The 21,695-nt window shown below is 64.1% G+C and overlaps 4 protein-coding genes across 6 annotated transcripts; all 4 read left to right on the top strand.

The window, feature by feature from the left end:
• Positions 1–6: 6 nt before the first annotated feature.
• On the top strand, positions 7–6,048 carry LSM4 (LSM4 homolog, U6 small nuclear RNA and mRNA degradation associated). The gene is made up of 5 exons (XM_051639542.1): positions 7–500; positions 874–915; positions 1,044–1,142; positions 3,171–3,354; positions 5,524–6,048. Exons 1-5 carry the CDS (start codon positions 498–500, stop codon positions 5,610–5,612), a joined length of 417 nt encoding a protein of 138 aa, XP_051495502.1. The 5' UTR covers positions 7–497; the 3' UTR covers positions 5,613–6,048.
• A 4,872-nt stretch (positions 6,049–10,920) lies between these two features.
• Positions 10,921–12,319, top strand: JUND (JunD proto-oncogene, AP-1 transcription factor subunit). Its single transcript, XM_051639507.1, has one exon. The coding sequence runs from the start codon at positions 11,070–11,072 to the stop codon at positions 12,012–12,014; it is 945 nt and encodes a 314-aa protein (XP_051495467.1). The 5' UTR covers positions 10,921–11,069; the 3' UTR covers positions 12,015–12,319.
• Positions 12,320–13,977: 1,658 nt separating this feature from the next.
• On the top strand, positions 13,978–16,661 carry LOC127393916 (putative protein TPRXL). 2 transcript variants are annotated; one of them, XM_051639514.1, is made up of 4 exons: positions 13,978–14,060; positions 15,267–15,872; positions 16,335–16,471; positions 16,577–16,661. In XM_051639514.1, exons 1-4 carry the CDS (start codon positions 14,003–14,005, stop codon positions 16,622–16,624), a joined length of 849 nt encoding a protein of 282 aa, XP_051495474.1. In that variant the 5' UTR covers positions 13,978–14,002; the 3' UTR covers positions 16,625–16,661. The 2 variants fall into 2 exon arrangements, with proteins under 2 accessions (XP_051495474.1, XP_051495472.1); XM_051639512.1 differs by having other exon boundaries at positions 16,335–16,480.
• Positions 16,662–17,496: 835 nt separating this feature from the next.
• LOC127393944 (cAMP-specific 3',5'-cyclic phosphodiesterase 4C-like) lies at positions 17,497–21,689 on the top strand. Of its 2 annotated transcripts, none has more exons than XM_051639552.1 (2): positions 17,497–17,544; positions 18,133–21,689. In XM_051639552.1, the coding sequence occupies exons 1-2, from the start codon at positions 17,503–17,505 to the stop codon at positions 18,349–18,351; spliced, it is 261 nt and encodes an 86-aa protein (XP_051495512.1). In that variant the 5' UTR covers positions 17,497–17,502; the 3' UTR covers positions 18,352–21,689. The 2 variants fall into 2 exon arrangements, 1 of the variants encoding a protein (XP_051495512.1); XR_007891548.1 differs by lacking the exon at positions 17,497–17,544 and adding an exon at positions 17,702–17,976.
• Positions 21,690–21,695: the final 6 nt, after the last annotated feature.

The raw sequence follows: 21,695 nt of genomic DNA, 5'->3' as shown, positions 1-21,695 counted from the left end.
AGTTGCGCTCCGCCCCGCTGCCTAGAGCGGCCCCGCAGAGCCCACCGAGCACACCCCGCCCGCTAGAGCGGCCCCTGCCGCCTCAGCCGCCGGGGCGGGAGTTGCTCGGCGGGCCGGGCCGCGGGGCCGGGCCCCGCGTTTCTTCGCCGTTAACCGGCGCCCCCCGGGGCTGGGGGAGCCTGAGGGGCTCCGGATTAAACCTTTACAAAGCACTCAGCGCGACGCTCTCCTCACCCCCGGGAGGACTTCGGGAGAGCGCGGCCCCGGGGCCTGGACCCGCGGGTACCGGGAGGTCCCGCCGAGTCCCCCGGGGAAACCGGCAACTCCGCCATTTGCGGCTGTGTCGTAAAAAAAAAAAGCGCGGACCGGGGAGCGGCGCTGCTTTACGACCCGAGGCTCTGATTGGCTCCGCGGGGGCCGCGCTGGGCTCTGATTGGCTCCGTGAGGGGCCGGGGGCGGGTTGAGCGGCCTCCGGCACCGGCACCGGCACCGGCACCATGGTGAGGGGCGGCCTGGGGGGCCCGGGGGTCTCGGGGGAGCCTGGGGATCTGGGGAGGGCCCCGGGAGTCTGGGGGGGGGGGGGCCGGGGACCTGGGGGGGGGGCGGGGGTCTGGGGGGGGGGCCCGGGGATCTGGGGGGCGGCCTGGGGGTCTGGGGGGCCCGGGGATCTGGGGGGGGCCTGGGGACCTGGGAAGGGGGGGGCCCGGGGATCTGGGGGGGGCCTGGGGACCTGGGAAGGGGGGGGCCCGGGGATCTGGGGGGGTCCCGGGGATCTCGGGGGGGCCCCGTTGGCTTCTCCCCGCCGCCTGAGGTCGCGGGGCCGGTGTCCCGGTGGGCGTCCCGATCACTGAGGCTTCTCTCTTCCTCCCGCAGCTGCCCCTGTCCCTCCTGAAGACGGCTCAGAACCACCCCATGGTGAGTCCCTGCCGCGCGGCTCAGCCCCGAGGCCCGGCCCTCAGGTTCCCCGGTGCCGGGACACCGGGACCGCCCCTTCCCCCCCCCCCCCCACCCCCCCCGCCCCTGTGACTCCCGTCTCTTTGCAGCTGGTGGAGCTGAAGAACGGGGAAACGTACAACGGGCACCTCGTGAGCTGTGATAACTGGATGAACATCAACCTGCGGGAAGTCATCTGCACCTCCCGGGTAAGGCTGAGCCCCCCCGGCCCCCCGGGGAGGATCCCGGAGGGAGCTCCAGCCTCCAGCTGGGCTGGCTCTGCTGCAGCCCAGAGGCCACCACCCCCGTGGGGCTGTGACTTCTGCCTGGAGTGCAGGTTGAATACAGTGATTTGTCATTCCTGTGAGGAAAGGAGGGGCTGGACCCCCTTGTGGGGGGGGCTGCTGGACCCCCCTGACACAGGGCTGAGCTGGGGGTCCCGAGGATGGAGCCAGCTCTGCTTCCAACCCTGTGCTCATTTCATTCTTTACCTTTTCTTAACCTCGTTTCTCCACATCAAGCCAAGGGTCTGGGGCTCTGCTCCCTCTGCTACTCTTGCCCTTGACCACAGGGGCTCCAGAAGATCCTGACACAGGGTTTGACCTCCCTCAGATATACCTGGTTTTGTCCCTCCCAGCCAGGTGGATCTCTGCTGTTCCTGCTCTATCCCTGGAACATCACAGACTGGCAAAAAATCCTCAGTCTTCTGATAAAAACCCACACCCCACCTCTTTGGAAACCCCCCCCAAAACCATCTTGTTTCCACACCAGGAAGGTTTTGGGTGGCAGGGAGGCAGGTTTGGGTGTCGGTGTGATGGAGCCAACACCTCGAGCGAGGTGTGAGAGGGACCTGCGGGGCTCCTGGCTCCGCACCGCACCCGGGCTCTTCCCCTGCCCCTTCGGAAACACCCACACGCCTCCGAATCCGAGCTGCAGCCGCCGTACTGGTGGTACTGGTGGGGACTGGCCACTAGATGGCACGGAACGGCAGCCCCGGCCCCGGGGAGGGGGTTGTTTACTCCGGGGAGACCGGAACGAGGAAGCGCAGGAGCCTCTGGCTCCGTCCCCTCCCTCATCCCCAGCCAAGGAGGCAGATCCCAGGCAGGGTGGGGTTTTTCTGGGTGTCCTTTTGGGAGAGGATTGTTTCTGTCTCGTCTTGTGCACCAGGGACTTGCCCGTACAGGCAGAATTGCCCCAAATAACTCCTGGGTGTGTGTCTTGGAGTTGAGGGAGGGGGGGAGGTGTTGGAACCAATGATTGTATCTCAGGAGAGGAGGAACGAGGCGTTCTTGGCCGCCCTGCTCCTCTGGGAAGCCTGCTTGGGAATTGCTGGGTTCCAGCCATCCCAGATGGAGCTGAGGGGGTGGGGTCCCTGTCCCTGGGTCCCTGTCCCTCCCCCTGGTGACATCAGGAGACGCTGAGTTGTTGTTGGACACTTGTTCCTCTTCCCACCAGGAAAGCCCTGGGATTGTGTCTCCCCAGGGGGGGCTGCTCTGCAGCAGCCCAGCGAAATCCTTTCATTTTGAAGAGAGAGAAGGATCTGGGAGGTCCTTGTTGTCCCCAGAGTGGCTGTTTCCATGCTGGGGTGGCACACACCCCACAGCCAGCTGGCTCCAGCCCTGCCTGCTCCATCCCCACCCCAGAGGGGAGGGAAGGAGTGGGGTGACTCCCAGCTGAGGAGAAGATCCAGGCCCTGCTCACGTCTCTTGCTGCAGCTTTTTTCATGCCATAGTTGGTTCCCTGGAGCTGGTTGTAACTTCCCCACCCTCACCTCTCTCATCCCACTTTCAATTCCCATTTTATATAGAATCACAGAATGATGTGTGGGCTTGGAAAGGACCTTTACAGGTCATCTAGTCCAGCCCCCCCCCCCCTACATGGGCAGGGAGGGACCTTTTTTTGACTTGATCAGGTTGAAAAATACAGTCCTTGGTTCCTCAGCCTCTTCCTTCGTTTTCTGTGTGTCCTTCAGGCAATCAGAGAACAAACTGAAGCTGGTGGCTGAGTTCCCCCCTCCCCCAGCTTGTAGGGTTGTTGTCATCACCAGGGTTACGTGTTGGGGAGGAAAAACCACTGGAGTTTTGGGGTGGGTTTTTTTGGCAGCTAATGACAAAAAGAAGCTCAGAAACTCTTGGCAGAACAGCCACGCTCTCCAGAAGTGATGGGAACATTCCAGAAATGATCCAAAAACCCCCCCAGTTTGGTGTCCAGTGCCCAACTCCTTGCTTCCCCAACAGGATGGAGACAAGTTCTGGAGGATGCCTGAGTGTTACATCCGTGGCAGCACCATCAAATACCTGCGGATTCCCGACGAGATCATCGACATGGTGAAGGAAGAGGTGGTGTCCAAGGGCAGAGGCCGTGGTGGGATGCAGCAGCAGAAGCAACAGAAGGGTCGTGGGATTGGAGGTGCTGGAAGAGGTAACAATCCTGAGGTGTTTTCCAGCCATCCCTGCCTTTTTATGTCCCAGGGAACAACTCCCGGTCTCAGCTTCGAAGCCAGGATTGGGTTTGGGAAGAAGCTGGAGCTGCTTCTGCTTGAGATGAGTGTGTTGCCTGATTTGTGGGAGAACCTCTTGCCAAGGAGCAGGGAGGATTTGTACCAGGGATGTGCCTTCCTCATTCCTGGGGTTGGGCAGGAGCTTGAGAGAGTCTGAATGTGACTGTTCCTACCCCTCCTGGCTCCTTGGAAAACTGGGATCTGATAGGGAAACAACTGGCAAGTCTGTTTGAAAATAGACTGGGCTCTGACTGTGGCAGGGAGACAAAACCCATCATCTTCCCTCCCATTCTAATGGGGCTTTTGATCTCCTGGCTTCTTGATTTATTTCTTTTATATATATATATATATATATATCTCCAAGGGTTTGTGTTCCTCCTGCTCCACATGAATAATTCATGGTTCTGATAAAGGGGAGGTTGCCACTTGGGAAGAAATAGGTCACCAAAACAGCTCCTCCTTCCCTGCTCCACTTCATGGGGTTGGGTGATCTTGGAGCACTTCAGCTGGGGGATGGATTTGCTTTTTTTTCTCCCCAAATTGTCCCACTGGAAGCCTGAGAGCTGTTTCTCCCCCTTTTTCTGAGCTGTTTCTCCCCCTTTTTTTGACCTGTTTCTTCCCCTTTTTTTGACCTGTTTCTCCCCCCTTTTTTGAGGTCTTTCTCCCCCTTTCTGAGTCATTTCTCTCCTTCCCTGCTCCTTCCTCCAGCCACATTTCTGCAATTCCCTTTTGAGGTCACCATGCCCAGCCCTGGGGTTGCTCTCACAGCAGGAGCTTCAAATCTATTTCTGGGACAAAATGGATGATTTTGGGGTTCAAAGGGGCCAATTTGGGGGCAAAAAATGGGCCGTTTGGAGGTCAAAATGGGCAATTTTAGGGTTAAAAAAGGCTGCTAAGGGTGAAAATGGACCATTTGGGGGTTCAAAAGGGCCAATTTGGGACTCAAATGGGCCAGTTAGGGGGTAAAATAGGTAATTTGAGGGATCAGAGTTGGGCTTCACCCAGGAAATCTTGGATTTCCAGAGGAGCCCTGGGGACTGAGCGGCCAAACCCCTCTGCTGGGGAAGGAATTCCTGGCAGGATTCACACCAGGAATCACACCAGGTTGGGACCTGCAGCCTCTTTGACTTCCCAGGGATTTGTGAAAGGGGGGGGAAAAAAACCCCAGGGATTCCTGCTGCCTCCTGGAAGCTCCAAGCATGCAAAAAGTGACCTTTACAAATCTGAAGGCGTCTTTATTTTTCCTCTTTCCCCTTTTCAGTGTCCAAAGCACTTGGCAGAGCAGCTCCTTTTTTTTGGTTGTTGTTGTTGTTTTCTTTCTTTCCTTTTTTTCTGGATCTGGTTCTTTGGACAAACATTTAAGCTGAAATGTTTTCTCTGCTGTGGAAATATCCACCTGGAGAGCAGAGCTGGGCTGTGTTTGAGGTGGAGTTCCCTGCTGTTTTGATGTGCTGATGGAATATTTTAAAGGGAAGCTTCAGCATTTGCTAATTAGCTAAGAAGGTTTGGCTCTCATTACTGAGACATGAAGGGAGGAGGGGAAAGAAAAAAAAAAAAGGCAGGACAATCTTGTTGAGAGGCCAGCAGGCAGAAGGAAAGCTATAATTGTGCACACAGTTGAAAGGATTATTGTTTCTGACACTGGGAATCTTTTACTTCTTGGCTTTGCCAAACCCAGGCTCTGCTGGGAGCCCCTCGAGCATCCCAGGAGGGCAGGGGTAGGAGCTGGTTTTGGTTTTCCCTCTGGTTGAGGAACATCTAGTGAAGCAGCCAGAGCAGAGGGCTCTGGAGAAGCTCTGGTGCCCACACTGGGTCTCCTTGGGGTCTGCCTTCTGTGGAGGTGGCTGCAGGGTGGATCATAGGACTATGGAATGGTTTGGAAGGGACCTCAAAGATTATCTAGATCCAACCCCCCTGCATGGGCAGGGACACCTCCCACCAGCCCAGGTTGCTCCAAGCCCCATCCAACCTGCCCTTCAACACCTCCAGGGATGGGGCAGCCACTTCCTTGGTTCCAGCACTTCCATGGGAGACCTTGGTGACTTGCAGTGACACTGTCACATCTCTGCTCTTGCTTTTCTCCCCTGTAGGTGTCTTTGGTGGCCGTGGCAGAGGAATCCCAGGCAGTGGAAGAGGCCAGCAGGAAAAAAAGCCAGGCAGACAAGCAGCAAAACAGTGAGAGGGGCTGGCTGGGCCCTGGCTGGGGGGGACAGTGCCACCACACCTTGTGGGTTTTATCACCTCAGGATTTGCCACCTGTTCAAAAAAGTTCCCTTTCTGCTCCTCCATCAGCTGCTCCGTGCCCGAATCGTGTCATTTTGGAAACCCCACACAACTGAAGCTGGGAAAGGGGACTTCATTCCCTCCTGATAGTCAGCAAAGTCATTGGAAATATTGGAAAAAAAAAAAAATCATTCGTGGTGAAGGACCTAATTTCTACCTTCTCCTGAGAGGGAGGGCACTGCTTAATGGTTTCATTTCCAAGATTGGTGTAAGAAGGAAGGCAAAAGCTTTCTGGATTGTTTGGAATATTCTTATTTTATTTTTGAATACTTGAAAACTTGTTGCATTTGTAACAGATCTGAGTGTTTTGGTTAAAAAAATGCTGAACTTGAGGATATTGTGTCTTTACAGGAGCAGCCTTAAGGGTTTGGGTTGTTGTTTTTTTTTTCAAGACAAACTTTGAAGCTGTTGCTTTTCTTTCTGGCTGGTCAGTTGTGTCTCCTGGGGCTTCAGGGAGAACTTGGGATGAATGTTGCATTTCCAAGGGCTGTGTCCAAGCTTTGTGATAAAGGAGGGTTTCCCAATTAGCACATTACTAATTTGACTTCAGATTGGAAGTCTCCTTTAAAGGAAAGGCTTTTCTTTGTTTTCTGGCAGGAGCTGCTTTGCCCTTTGACTCTCCATGATCCCAAAAAGCAGCCAAGCTGTTGAGTTGATTTATTTCCCTCCCCCTTTCCCACTTTGAAAACTCTTTCCCTTGTGCCAGCAACATGAAATCCCAAACTCCCAAGAAGATTTCCCAAGCTCATTTCTCCTGGTACCTGATGATTGACTTCACTGTACTTGTAATTTCCTTTTCTAGTCATTAATTATCTTTCCTTGTGGACACAGACCAGCCTCTGCCTCCTGTAGCTTCAAGCTCCTGGGAATTCCCAGGTTGGGTTGCTCCAGTCTTCCATCCTGTGAGATGCAGGGTCCCATGAGCAAAATGCACCCACAGAATATCCCAAATTAAGTGTCTGCTTTGGGGCAGAGAGGGGGAGAAAGTGGCAGTGGATGTGGCTCGACCCCCTGAATGAACGAAAGAGTTGGATTTGAGGGGAAAAACTGATGTTGTGGCTTGTTTTGGTTGGGTTGTTGTGTTGGTTTTGGTTTTGGGTTTTTTTTACAACTGATTCCCATGTTGAAGGCTGCTCTGCCATCCCCACTGTCATGAGAAAACGAGTCCAGAACATGCTTTTATAGAGACTTATTTTTTTAATGTTTCTAGAACAGTGGGGAGTAGGAATAAATCACCCACCTGTACAAACTGCCTCCCTCTCTCTGCTGTGACACCGAGCCCTGCCCAACCCTGCTCCAGCCCTGGGACAACCAAGAAATCCCCACATGGGGTAAATTTTGGTTTCCAACAGCAGCCACAGGTTCTCCACCACCCCTTTTCCAGCCTGATCCAGCAGCTCCATCCCCATCCCAGGCGAGCTGGCTGCTGCCAAGGAGCCACATCCCAGCAGTGGGAACAGGGCACCCGTGTCCTCCCTCCTGGAAATTTGGTCTCAACACCCCTGTGGCATTTTCACAAAGCCCTGGGCTGAGTCCTGTGTCAGACTTTCCTCTTCCCAACCTGCTCCCTCCCTTCCGTGTCCCTCCAGCTGCAGAAACTCCACGTGTTGGGGCTGGTGGAAAAGGAAACGGCTGCAGTGGTGTCTGGATTTCGGGTCTGTTCCAACCAGATAAATCTTCACCACAACAATGGGACCTTTGGCTTCAGCTCAGGGTAGAGTCCTCCAAGTGCCTCTTATCTCCTGGCAACGCTGGCCTTGGAGCTCATTAAGTTCTTAGATTTAATTACAACCAGGGGCTTTCACAGCCTTCCCTGTTTGCCCTCCCCCTTTTCCTTTTTCCACCTTCTGTTTTGGCCTGGCATGCTTTGCAGCAGGTTCATGGAAATGGGTGAAGGTTGGAAGGGACCTTAAAGATCATCAGGTTCCCACCTCCCTGCTGTGGGCAGGGTCACCTGCAGCAGGTTGGGAGGACCCCAACTCCAGGGGTGGCATCGAGGTGACGCTCACTGGTGGTTTTGGGTCTTTCTGCCCCGAAAAACCCCTGAGAGTTTGGGGCTGGTGTATGGGGAAGCGAGCTGAAAATAAAAAAAACCCCAACAAAACCCAACCAAGAACAGGGAGGAGTGAGATAAAAGCAACAACCAGAGAGGAGGAAAGAGGCCTGAGCTTCGCTGCCGGCGTGGGTGGGAGCCAACGCGTCCCGGCCGGAAAGACGGGCTGGGGCAGGGGAAGGGGGGGGGAAGACCCAGCAAAAAGCCACCCTGGAAACCCTCCTGGCTCCTTTCCCCTGATGTTTTTGGGGTGGCCAGGCTGGTGGCAGCTGCAGGCCCGTGTCACTGGCACCGTGGCAGGGGCACCGTGAGTCACGACTGGGTGCTTTGCCGGGGAGGAGGCGGCACAGGAATAGTTACCCAGCAGCCGCCTGCGCCGCGGAGGGAGTGGCTGCCCAAATACTTCAGAGCTGTGCTAAGCGACTAAAAATACACGTCAGGCCCTCCTCCTCCTCCTCCTTTTTCCTTTTTAAATGTGTTTTCTTTCTTTCTTTCTCTATTTTTTTTTTTCTTCATTTAATTCTTGGGTTTGATTGTCGGAGGCCCCCGCGGCCCCGCGGGGATCGGCGGCAACCGGTGACTTCTTGTTTTCCCGGCTCGGTTCCTCTCTCCCTTCCCCGTGGTGATGACTAAGAGATGGTTCCTCCAGTGCCCGTGATGCAAATCCCGGGGTGCCAGATGCTCTCCTGCTTGGTCCCTTTGGTTTGGTTTTGGGGGCTCAGTGTGGTGGGAGGGCAGGGGGATGCGGGTGCATCCTCGTGGGCCGTCTCGGTTTGGATCCAGTTGGTGCTGGGGCAGCTTGGATCCTGGTGGGAGCAGGATCAGGAATTGCTGGTGTCATGGAGCTGGTCGCACACTGGGAATGGTCCTACTGGGGCTGGGGGAATGGAAGGGGTTTTGTGGGGACCTGCCGTGCTCCGAGGCTGCCCCGGTGAATGTGGAGGCTCGTGGTGTGGTTGGTGGTGGCACCGTAGGCTCATCCCAAATCCTGGCCGGCTGCTCCCGGGTAAATATATCCCAGCTGGCAGGTGTTGCTGCTCAGCGTGACTCAGGGGGTGCCCAGGGGCCGCGCTGGGTCCCGACACCTCCAGGAATAGCAGCTTCAGCCACCAGCCCCCACCCGAGGTGCCACTGCCACCACACTGGGGACTGTCCCCACTGCCCATGGGTCTGCCCAACCGGGAGGACGGAAAGGGCCACTGAATCATCAGCCTCGTTAAACCCTCATTAAGAAAATGAAGTTGCCAGCTCGCCCCGGGCACCAGGGCTGCCACCGGCCAGGCAACCTGTGGTGGCTCGGGTTTGGGGACAAGGGACATGTGGGCCCAGCAGCTGTGGTGATGGGATGGGAGTGTTGGGAGTTTTGGGGTGCTGGGAACCTCAGGATGCTGGGGCTGTGCAGGCAGCTGGGCCTGCCTGGTGGCTCGTGTCCCTGGCCAGTGGCTCGTGTCCCTGCCTGGTGGCTCGTGTCCCTGGCCAGTGGCTCATGTCCCTGCCTGGTGGCTCCTGTCCCTGGCCACCAGCCAGCCCCTCTTCCAAGGAGGCTCCAGGGCCACTTCGTTCCTCCCTGCAACTGATTCAAGCACCTTCAGCCCAAGCTGGTTCTCATTTCGTCGCGGGGAGGGGACAGGCAGCCACGTGTCCCCTGAGCTGTGGTGGGGACAGACCCCTGAGGTCCCTGTGTGACCCCTTCCCCCCTCCTCAGCCTTGTCCTTCACTTCTTGGGTTTTGTCATGACGGAAAGTCTGAACCTGCTGGTCCAGCCGCGCCCTAATGACGGGTTTGGAGCGGAAGCAGGGACGGTGGCTTCACCTGGGAGCACCAAGACCTTGGGGACACCAGCACTGCCACCCTCCTGGGGCAGGACACCAGGGTCGACAAGGACGGGGGGACCCCAGCACCGGGCTTGGCTGCGCTCGGGTTTATTTGGGATTTAATCAACTGGGATGAGTTGGGATTTAATCAAGTGCAGCTGTGGTAGGGAGGGGGAAGTCCCACTGGTCACGGTCCCCTCGAGCTGTAGTGTCCCCACTGCGTGTCTTGGCCTCACAGGCTGGCTGGGATGTCACCCATGCCCAGCGTGCCCCACTGTCCCCACATCGTCCCCACATCGTGCCAGTCGGGGCAGGGACCCCTCGCTGCCCACCCCGAGGGGACAGGACGCAGGCACAGCTGCCACCGGCACCGCCAGCACGGGGACACACCGGGTCCCCCCGCTGATTTATCGCCCTCATTAGCGCAGCCCCGGAACCATCTGGATGCAATTAGGGGCGGTTCAGCGTCATCGCCGCCCCCGCGCGTGTCCCCACGGCCCCCGCCGTGCCGGGACCCCGGGGCCTGAGCCGAGGGGGCCGCATCCCGCCGGTGCGGGAGGATCACGGCGGGGTTACCGGGGGTTACGGCTGGCGCTGCCTCCCCCGGTGCGGCGGCTGCACGCGGGGACCGGTGACGTCAGGCGTGACGCGGTCCGCCCCCTCAGCCGCCGCGGGCTGGGCGCTGTGACGTCAGCGCCGCCACCGCCGTTGCCACCGCTTAACTCCTTCCCCGCTCCCGGTTGAGCGGGGGTCGAGGGGAGGGGCGGGGCGACCGGGCCGGTTTGACCCACGGTGCCGCGGCGCTGGGCTCGGCCGCAGCCAGCACGGCGCGAGCCCCAGTGCTACCGGGACGCGCCGGCGCCAAACACCGGGGGAACAAGCCGTGGCACGGTGAGGTGCCGGGGGCCGTGGCGGCCCCGTTTCACCGGGCAGGCGGGCTCAGCAGTGCCCGGGCACCGTCTAGCCCCGCTGCCGGTCCGGTGAGGCCGCCGCAGGGTCCCGGCTCGGCTGCTCCGGTGCCCGCCCCGGTTCAGCCGGTGCCCGGTACCGGTGCCCGCCCCTCCCTTTGTGCCCCTCGGCCACGTGACCGCGCCTCCCCCGCCCTGACGTCAGCCCAGGGGCCCTCGCGCTGTTGTCCCGTTTACCCGCCGGTTGCCGCGGCAACGGCGGAGCCAGCGGTGGGCGTGGCCCCGCCTCCCCGGCCCCGCCTCCTTTATGCAAAGGAAGGCGGCGCGAGGACGTCATCTGCAGCCAATCGGGGCCGGACGTGGTGAGGTCACCGCCGCGGCGCCGGGTATTTAAAGCGCGGCGGCGGCGGCCGCGGCGCCAGACGCGTGTGTGCGCGCGCAGGAGCGGGCTGCGCCGCCGGTGCCACCGGCGCCCCCTCCCCCGCCCTTCCCCTCCCCCCCGGCGCCGCGCTCGCCCCGGTCCCTTTTCCCCCCCCCGCCCCGGCCCCGTTTCCCCCGCAGCCGGGCGGGGGAGGAGGATGGAAACACCCTTCTACCATGATGATGTGTTGAGCGGCCTCGGCAGCGGCTTCGCCCCGTCCTCCGGCAGCAGCGGGCTCCTCCTGCCCTTCCCCGGCGGCAGCATGATGAAGAAGGATGCGCTCGGCATGGCCTTACCGGAGCAGGTGGCGGCGGCGTTGAAAGCCCCGAGCGGTGAAGCGGCGGGATTGCTGGGTTCGGCCGAGCTGGGGCTGCTGAAGTTGGCTTCCCCGGAGCTGGAGCGGCTCATCATCCAGTCCAACGGGCTGGTCACCACCACCCCCACCAGCGGCCAGTTCCTCTATCCCAAAGCGGCGGCTTCCGAGGAGCAGGAATTCGCCGAGGGTTTCGTGAAAGCGCTGGAGGACTTGCACAAGCAGAACCAGCTGGGCGGCGGCGCGGCGGGGAGCGGCGGCGCGGGAGGCGGCGGTGCGGGAGGCGGCGGCGGAGGGGGCGGCAGCGCGGGCGAGCTGCCCGCCGCCGGCCTGGCCCCGGAGCCGCCGGTCTACGCCAACCTCAGCAGCTACCCGGCCGTCAGCTACGCCGCCGACCCCGGCCCCTTCGCCGCGCCGCCTCCTCGGCTCCCGCCGCCGCCGCCTCCTCCGCCTTTAAAAGACGAACCTCAGATCGTCCCGGAGGTTCCGAGCTTCGGGGAGAGCCCCCCGCTTTCCCCCATCGACATGGACACGCAGGAGCGTATCAAGGCGGAACGAAAGCGGCTGAGGAACCGTATCGCCGCTTCCAAATGCCGCAAGAGGAAGCTGGAGCGGATCTCCCGCCTGGAGGAGAAGGTGAAGAGCCTCAAGAGCCAGAACACGGAGCTGGCCTCCACCGCCAGCCTGCTCCGGGAGCAGGTCGCCCAGCTCAAGCAGAAGGTTCTCAGCCACGTCAACAGCGGCTGCCAGCTCCTGCCCCAGCACCAGCACCAGGTGCCGGCTTACTGACCCCCCCGGCCCGGGAGTGGGGGGCTCCCCTCAACCTTCCCACCCTCCCCTCAAATGGGGGGCCCGGCTACGGACTGATGGGCCCCCCCCCCCGCCGGGACTGATGGTGTGAGGGGAATGTGGGGGTGGGGGGAGAAAGAACGGGGACGTTTTTCCGCCCCGCCAACGGACTCTTGGAGGGGGGGGGGGAGCACGGGCCGCCCCCCCCCACCCCCCCTCCCCACCCCTCACCCCCCCCCGATGTCGCGCCCGAGACATTCCAGTTCAGGCCCCCAGTAAAACCCCCCTCCTTTCGCCATGGAGAAGCGGTTCTGGCTGTCTGCTGCGCCGGGGAAGGGGGGACGGACGGGGCCTGGCGCGGGCAGGAAGCGGCGCGGCCGGCCCGGCTGCCATCTTGGGGCGGGAGGCTGAGGGGGGGGGTGCGGGTGAGGGCTGCCGGGGGGGCTGAGGCGGTGATGAGGGGCTGGGGGGTGGTGGGGGGCGGAGGGGAGGGGTGTGGGGTGCAGGAAAGGGCTATGGGGTAACCCCCGCCTTTGTCGGGGTGGGGGATCTGAGTGTCCGGGGGGGGGGGGGTTCATGGGGGTATTGGGGGTGCTCTGAGGTTGGTTGTGGGTGCTGGAGGGTGTTGCGGGTGGGGGGAGGTGGGGTGGTAGGGAGGAGTTTGGGTGGTAGGGAGGGGGGAGTGTGCTGGGGTTACTGGGTGTTCTTTGGGGAGAGTTACTGGGGCTTTCTTGGGGGGGTTTGTGGGGTTACTGGGGGGTTCTTCGGTGCGATTTCGGGTTATTGGGGGTCCCCTGGGGCTGCGGGGTTCCCCGCGGGAGGGGACGTGGTGGGGGCAGCCCCTTCTGGCTGGTTCCTGCTGTGGCTCTGTCCCGGCTGTTGTTCCTGCCAGACCCCTTGGGGTGGCTGGTATCTCCATTGGGGGGGGTGGTGTCACCAACACCCCCATAGCGCTCTGGGGTCACCCCACAGCGCCGGGCTGGGCCCCGGTGAGGCCGGACCTCGGCGGCTTCTCCCCGGGCTTCGGCCGCCGGCTTCGGCTTCCCGGCACCGCCACCGCTCCTCCTCCACATCCCCCACCTGCGCGGCCTGGTCCCCGCTCCGTCCCCTGGAACGGATCCCCGTTCCCCGGAGCGTCTGGGGACGGTGGCACCGACAGCAGGAAGGTCGCCCCGGCTGCCACCGGGCAGCCCTGGCCGGTTCCAGCCGTGCCGTGCCGTGCCAGCACCCAGGACCGTCCCAGACGCAGTCTAGGGGGGTTGTTGGGGGACCCGGCACACCGGGGCCGTGCTGTGGGGGTGCCTGGGTTCCCTGGGGACCCAGCGCGGTGCCGGGTGGCTGCGGTTTGCCGGGAGGAAGCACCTTCCCCACCGCGTGGAAACGGCCCCGTCGCGGCCGGGCTGCGCCCCGGATGTGCCGCCCCGGCACCCCCCGCTCCCCGCGGCGGAGCCCGTGGCCCCCACGGTGTCCCTGTGTCCCCGTGTGCCCAAGCCCCTGTGTCCTGGCATGGCCAAGCCCTGGCATCTCGATGTCCCCAAGTCCCCACATCCATATGTCTCTGTGTCCCCGCGTGCCCAGACCCCTTTGTCCCTTCATCCCTGTGTCCCCAAGTACCCGCGTCCTCAGGTCTCCACGTCCCCAAGTTTCCCACATCCCCTGTATCCCCAGGGACCCGTCCCACCACATCCTGTTGTCCCCATTTCCCCACCTCCCTTTGTCCTCGTGTCCTCACATCCCCAGCTCTCCATCCCTCCGCATCCCCAGGTGTGTCCCCCAGCCCCTTGTGTCCCCCCCCCCGGGATGGTGCTGACTCTCCCGGTTCGGGGGGGGGGGGTTGCTCCCGGGAGGGGGTCCCCGGGGGTGCGGCGCGGGCAGGGGCCGGCAGGGGGCGCCGCGGGCCGGGTCGCCCCCCCTCTAGCCCCCCCCCCCCTTCGCCTCCCCCGGGGCGGATAAAGGCGGCGGCGGCGGATCGGGCCCGGGGCGGCGGCATGGCCCGGGGCACCCTCCGCCTGCTGCTCTGCTGCGCCTCTGCCCTGCTCGCTGCAGGTACCGGGGCACCGGGGAGGGTCCTGAGGGCACTAATTGGGGGGTGGGGGGGCGGGAATTGTGCACCCCGCAGCACCGGGAGGGCCGGCTGCTTCCCGGAGGTACCGGGCGGTGGGTGGGTGGTTTCCCCACCCCGCACACACACACACACCCCTTCCGGTCCTGCAGCACCGGAGCGCGGGGGTTGTTCCGGGAGGGAGCGGGTCCCTGTGCCTCCCGGGACCCGGGGGTCCTGGAGCGGATCCAGCCCTGCCCGGGGCAGCCGGAGTCCGGTGGCACGGCGGGGAGAGCGGGGGCTACAGCCGCTGCCCGAGGGTCCCGGCAGGCCGCTGGGGACGGTAGCCCCCCCGCCCTCATCCTCCCCAGGGGGCTTACCGAGCAAGGGGCCAGCACGAGGCTCCTCCCGTGCCGGCAGCACCGCGGGGCAGGATGAGGCCCCGGTGCTGCCAAACCGGCCGGGCCGGCTGGTGCTCGCGGTGCTGTGGGTGTCCCGGCACCGCCTCGGCACGCCGGGGGCCGAGCACCCCAGTACCCTGTGCCACTGCGGGCCACGCTGTGCCGTGGCCCCCCCATTTCCAGCCTGGGCCTCCGAACCCCCCCTTTGCACCCTGGGGTGCCTCGTCTGACCCATCTCGGCACAGGAGCTGGCACCCAGCGCTGGGTGCTCGGCCCTGGGCTCGTAGCCATCCTGGCACAGGGTGGCAGCTGGGTGGCCTGTCCTGGTGGGGCTGGTGGTTGTGGGGTCCCCCCGGCACCGCCCTGGGTGCTGGCACTGGGTGCTGGGCTGGACCTGCTCCTCCTGTTGTGCAAACAGGGTTGGGCGGGTAAGGGCACTGGTGGCACTGCCTGGCCAGCGCTGCCACGTCCCAGGTGGCCCCAGCAGAGCCCCTCTCACGGGCTGGCCCCGGAGAGTCCAGTGGGTGCCACGAGGGCCAGGCTGGCACATGTCCCTGTGCACGTGGCCACCACTACTGAGCCACTCTGCTCGTCCCCGTGGCTCAGGATTGAGAGGCTCTTCCTCAGCCTGGGTTGCTGGGATCCCATACTGGCTAAATTCCAGGTTTCTGGGCCTTCTCTCTCTGGTAAAACCACCTGGAAAACACACACCGTGAGGCCGGGAGCTGGGCGGGCACTGCTGTCCCTCCCAGGGCCCTGCCTGTGGTCCCACTGTGTCCTTGCTGACCCCCCACCTCCTCCATGCTTTAGGGCTGGGACCTGACAGCAGCAGGAACAGTACGGACAACAGCACGGGGACAACCATGTCATCATCTCCATCCAGCTCAGCTGCAGCCACCAGCTTGAAGACACCCAGCATGTCTTCATCCACGCCTGGCACCCGTGTGCATCCAGCCAACCTACCCACAGCATCATCTCCAGCGAGCACAGTGACACTTCGGGCATCTTCTCCCAGCGCAGCCACATCATCATCTTCCTCCAGCACTGCAGGCTCAACAGCACCCGTGACACCTTCAATATCCAGCATGACCACAACACCACCTCTCCCTGCAGCGTCTCCATCCAACACGACCACGACAGCACCTCCATCCAACATGACTACAACACCCTCTTCATCCATGACAACTTCCAGCACGACCATGGCACCATCTCCATCCCACTCAGCTGTGCCCAACTCCACGACTCATCCACCCAACTCCAAGGCAGATCCGGTCCCATCCCTGTCCGTGCCCCCCAGCCCCACTCCTGCTCCCAGCTCTCCTGCACCCACAGCGACCTCCAGTCCCAGCAGCACCTTGGCCACCAGCTCCAAAACAACACTGGCCATCAGTACCATCTCCGTGGCCAGCAGCTCCGGTGAGGGCCAGGCTGGGGGGGCACCGTACAGGCAGAGCCCCCTCCTGGACCTGCCCATGGCCACTGGGCCTGGCAGCAGCCCCAGGTCCCCTCTAGACCCCCAACTCAGGGACTGTGCTCAGAGGAGGGAGGTTGGGGGGTGCAGGTCCCCAGGAGCACCCAGATCCCCCCTGCGTTGCCCCATCCTCCCTGGAGGGGGGTATGGGGGGTGGTTGGGAGCTCCCTCTTTCTTGCCTGGTTTCTGCATCATGGGACCCCAACCAGGGAGGGTGGGAGGACCCCGCATGGTCCCCATGGGTGGTGGTGACACAGGAGCTGGGTGCTGGGTTTCTGAGGGGTGGGATGGTGCAGTGGAGGGGGGGGCGGCCACACACCTGGACCCAGTCTCAAGCCCTGAGAGCCACCACGGTGCTCGGGGGTCAGAGGGGGGGGGATAACAAGGTGCCCGTTTTACCCCCACAGCGCAGCCCCCCGCCCAGACCAGCCCTTTCACCGTCATCATCATCTGCCTCTTTGTCTGCGTGCTGGTGGGGGGGGCGGCCGTGCTGCTGGTGCGGCTGAGGCGCCGCGGGACCCCCCGCTTCCGACACCTGGATGAGGTGCCCATGGTGGGTGGGGGGTCCAAGGGGTGGGAGGGGGGTGGTTGGGGGGACAGCAGGGCCAGGCTGGGGGTGCTCACCCTGCTCTTTCTCTCTCTTCCCTAGAGCAAAGTGATGGAGGGGTCCTACGGCACCCACCAGCCACCCAGGTGACCCCCCCAATCCTGCTGCAGCCCCCCCCACCCCCGGGCTGCCCACCCTGCTGAATAAAGAAGCTGCTGCCTTGGCTCTGGTTTCCCGTCTGCCATAGTCCCCAGGGAGGCCCTGATGGCTTTTGGGGGTCCCCTACAGTGGGCCGGAAGCCTTGGGGTGCCTTTGGACTGGGCAGGGTGGGTGCAGGGTGCGATGTGGTGGTGCGGGGGGGTGGGGGGGGCCGCGCAAGCCCCCCCGGCGGGGTGGGATGGGAGGGAGCGCGCGGCCAGGCACGCACGACGCCTTCCTTCTGCTCCGCTGCACTCGGCCGGGGCCGCCGCGCCGCCAGCACCGGGCGCTCGGCGAGGACCGGCACCGGTAAGGGACTGCGGGCCCGGGTGGGGGGCTGGGGAGGAGGTGAACCCCCACACCGGGGCTCAGCATCCTCCAGGCTTGGGCTGAGGCTGCTCCTGGTGCTGGCGGGGATGTGGGGAGGGGGGGTCAGCCTTGGGGGGGCTCCGTGGGTGTCACCGGCTGAGGCACCCACCGGTGCCCTCTGTTTTTCCTGGGGATGGTGGGTCATGGGTGCCTGTGGGTGATGGTTAATGGGGTGCCCCAATGGGTTCCCGGTGCTGGGGGCCATCCCCGTGGCCTCGGGCCCATGTCCTGTCTCTGTCCAGCCCTCGGGGATACCTGAGGGGTGGGGGGGGGGAGGGTGTTGGCTGAACCGGGGGTGCCGCTGAGAGGCCCTGAAACCCGAGACGGCAGCTGAGCCCGAGCAGCCACCACGGCCGAGCCCCGGTGCCCCTAAATCGCGGGACCCAGGAGGTGGGGGTCCTGATGCCGAGCCCTTCCCCCCCGCGGCTCCCGGAGCTCCCCCCGCCCCCGCAGGGCCCGCGATGCGACGGAGCCGGACGGCGCTGCCCTTCTTCGGCGCGGAGGTGAGACCGGCGCCGGTGCCGGGGAGCACCGGGGGGTGGAGGGGATGGAAGGGGTGTCCCCGAGTAGTGGGGAGGGGGCAAGGGGGTGTCCCCGCGGCGAGCGTCCCAGCGCCGGGCCCCCGGGCAGCAATAACCGGGATGGCGGCGTTTAAGCGGGAGTTAATTATCCCCTTAATGGGCGGTTAATTATTATTCACCTCTGCGTAATCGCGCGCCGGCTCCGGTGGTTTTTCCGGCGGGGTCCCGGGAGGGGGGAAGGAGGAGTCAGTGGCGGGGTTGGGGAGGGTGGTCCCGGCGGCTCCGTGCGCTGCGGGCGGAGCCGCTCCCGGTGCACCGGCCGTGCCCTTGGCCCCGTGCAACCTCCCCCCCTCCCGGTGCCCCCCGGGGCGCAGCGCAGCACCGTGCCCGGCAGGGGGAGCTCGAGCGTTACCGGTGATTGGGGGGGCGGGGGGCGGAGGGAGGGAGGGACCCCCCTGCCGCGGGGGGGGGGGCGGGTGGGAACGACACAAGGACACCGGGCAGCAGCACCTTGCAGAGCTCCCCGGTCCCGGTACCCGCGTCCCTCACCGCCGCTCTGTTTCCCCGCAGCGTTGCCGCGACGCCGCCGAGGCCGCCCCGTCGGGACCAGGACCGGGAGCGGTGGTAGGTGCCGTCCGCCGGCGTTTCTCCGGGAGCCCGCTGCTGCCTCCGCTGGGCTGCCGGTGGGCGGAGGGGACCCGCGGACCCGAGCCCGAGGCCGCCAGGGTGGTCTTCACCATCGAGGAGAGCGGGCCCAGCAGCGGCGACGAGGCCGAACCCCCCCGGTAAGAGCGGAACGGGGAGGGATGGGGGGGATTTGCTCTCCCCGGTGGCACCGGGATGGTGTTACCGGGCAGCGTGCTACCTCCGGGGCTGATCCCGGTTTCAGCACCGGCAGGCGGACAGCGGCACCGGGAGCGGCACCGGGAGCGGCACCGGCAGAGCACCCGGTGCCAGGTGGGCTCGGGACAAACCCCTGTGTCGCCGTCCCCTCTGCTCCGGCCCCGGGATGTCTGTCCTGATCACCCCATCACCCCTGTCAACCCTGTCCCGAACACCCCCATCCTTATCCCTCCCATCCCCACCACCCTGTCGCTGTCCCCATCACCCTGTCCCCACGACCTGTCCCTGTCCCCATCCCTCTGTCCTCATCCCCTCCTTGTCCCCATCCCCTGTCCCAGCAGGTGCCACCGCAGGCCCAGCCTGGCCCTGCCTGGAGGTGACCTCGGTCCCTCCTGCTGTAGCTCAGCCTGGGTTGTGTCACTGCAGGGTTATTTTTGGGCCATTCCCACCCCCCGTGCCTGTCCCAGCCCAACTTGTGGGGACAGCACGAAGTTGGCACGGCCGAGTGACCTGACTCTGGTGTCACTCACTGCCCCTGCACAGACACGTGTCTGGTAGGGACAGTCACAGCCTGGGAGGGGACAGGGACTGGCTGTCCTGGGGATGGGGACTGGCTGTCCTGTGGCCTGTCCTCCCTGGCTGTCCCAGGGTCTGCTGGTTGTTGTCCCAGCTCTGCCCCCACCCCAACGTCTCCTGGTGTCCCTTTATTCCAGCGTCCCTCTGCCCTGATGTCCCCATGCTCGTGCTTGCTCTCCCTTGGAAGTGAGTGGGACCCCTGCACCAGGACCCTTCTCCAGTGGGGTTCAGGGTCTCAGCAGGTGGCAGGGGCCCCTGTCAGTGTCCCTCTTGGGTCCCTGCCAGCTCCTGGATATTTCCGTGGCCATCAGGAGTAGCAGGTGGCCACCCAGCTCCCCCAGCTGGGCCAGAAGCTCCCCCGCTGGTGGCACTGCCAGGCCTTGTCCTGCTGTTCTCTGTCCCCATCGAGCATGGCCCCAGGAGGGGGCTCAGCATGGTGACAAGGAGGGGCTGGGGACGTGAGGGGAGCACCGGGGTGGGTTTGGCTCTCACAGGTCCCTTGGAGGCACTGTGGCAGGGCCACACTGCGTGTCAGTGGCACTCCAGGCTCTGCCATGTCCCTTGGTGGCACCGTGGCTTGCCCACACCACGTGTTTGGAATGCTCCAGGCTCAGCCATGTCCCTTGGTGGCATCATGGTCATTCCGTATGTCTGGGTCACTCAGGGCTCAGGGTGGCATTTACCACGTGTCCGGGCAGAGCACCCCGGCCCTTGCAGGAGCAGCTGCCACCCCGGGGACAGCAGGGTGGCCGGTGGCACCGGGCCAGCCAGGGGACACATGCCCGGGCAGCCGGGCACACACCGGGCGGGCGCAGCCGGGGGGGACCCGCTCCATGTGCCGCTGCCGGAGCCAGACAGTTGTTTAATTTCCCAGCGCGGGGGCGGGGGAGGGCGAGGGGGGGGATGGAAACTTTTCCCGTGGCCGCCGGGACCAGCGCTGGGACGGCCCCTCGCTTCCTGCTCCGCACCGGCCGGCACCGTCCCCGCCGTGCCCGGGGGTCCCCGCGCCGGGCTATGCTGCCCACCGCACACTGCTCGCCGGGGGCTTCACCGGTGCCATCCCCCCGCAATTCCCCCCGCAATTCCCCCGTCCTCTTCAGGAAGCTCCTGATGAACCAGAGCATCCGCCTGCAGCGGCGTTTCACCGTGACACATCCCCTCTGGTAAGGGGTGGGGGGGGGGACACGGACACGCACCGGTGGGACCCCGGCGAGGGGTCGTGCTCCGCCCCGGGCGGGCGGGAGGAGGCACCGGGCTGCGCTGCTGGGAGGGGGGTCTGTCTGGACCCCCCCACCAGCCCCGTCACGTCACCAGGGCCGGGGGGGCATGGGGGGGTGAGGAGAGGACAGCGGCTGTCCCTGCACAGCTGGGGGGCTGAGCCAGGCAAAGGGGGGGGGGGGGCACGGAGAGGGTGGATGGGGGCCGGCTGAGCAGGGGCACACTCATCACAGCAATGACCAGGCAAATGTAAAGGGTGTTTGCTCCACGGGGGGTCGGGGGAAACGGCAGGGAGGACAAAGAGGCTTTTTTGGGCACAGCAAAGCACCAACAACACCCCCCGCCCCCACCTCGCGGCACAGCCGGGTCCCTCGCTGCCCCCCCGGCCTTGGATTTGTTTGGGGGTTCCCCCCTCCCTGCACCCAGGGGTGTCGGTGGGTGCTGGTGGATGCTGCCCCCCCCCCCCCCCCAAGTTGTGGGCGCCCTGGGGGTCACCGAATCCCTCCTCGGCAGCGACAGCATCTATTTATAGCAGCCCCCGCCCCGCCAGCCGGCACCGCTCGGCCCGTATTAACCCCGACACCCAAAGCGAGGGGTTTCATTCCGCTCGTGTCCCCCCTGCCGGCCCCGGTTTGTCCCCTGGGGGTGGCAGCGGGGTCCGAGGTGGTGGCTCGTGGCCAGGAAGGGACCCGGGCATCACCCGCGGGGCCACAATGCGGCTTTGTGTCGCCGGTACCATCGGGGACGCGAGGCAGAGGCAGGACAACAAGGGGCTGCGGGACGGCGTGACGCGGTGCCTGGGTGGCACTGCCACCGCTGGGGACAGGGACAGCCGCGCCGCGGCCACCGGGGCTGCCGGGGGCTCTGCCGGAGAGGGGATATGCAACCGGGCAGCCGGTGCCCGTCCCGGAGGCATTCCTGCATCGGGTAGGTGCCAGCGGTGGGATGGGGACGGGGTGGCCACAGTGGCCCCCCGCTCTTTCCCAGTTTGCCCAGTAGCTTGCCCGTGTCCCCGTGGCGCTGGCAGGAGGGGACGGGCGCTGGGTGGCCCTTTCTGTGTCCCCGTGCACAGCCTTTCCCATGACCCCGGGGCCAGCGGAGAAGGAAGGGGGTGAGGCCACCACGGGGGCACTGCAGGGTCACCATTCTCGTCCCCATGTCCCCTGCCCCCCCGTGGACCCGCGCGGCTGCTGGGTGGCTCTGGTTGGGGTGTCCCCAGGACACCACCAGTGTGTCCCTGAGGGACAGGGCTTGGCTTCCCCTGCGACTTCTGTCCTTTTGTGTCCCCTGGCTCTGTGCTGTGACCAGGACACTGTCCCCACCACGGGGACATGGCACCCCGAGCTGGGGCTGCTGGAGGTGTTTGGGCTTTCAGGGACCTAGGGCAACTGAGGACTGTGGTGCTGGGGACAGGGAAGGGACAGGACAGGCAGGAGCCCACCCTGGGTGACATGGGAACACCCACCTTCACAAACTGGTGTCCCCAGTCCCGGATC

This window comes from Apus apus, chromosome 24 (genome assembly GCF_020740795.1).
Source record: "Apus apus isolate bApuApu2 chromosome 24, bApuApu2.pri.cur, whole genome shotgun sequence".
Classification (NCBI taxonomy): domain Eukaryota; kingdom Metazoa; phylum Chordata; class Aves; order Apodiformes; family Apodidae; genus Apus; species Apus apus.
Note: the sequence above shows the minus strand (reverse complement) of the source record. Positions and strands in the feature narration are given on the sequence as shown.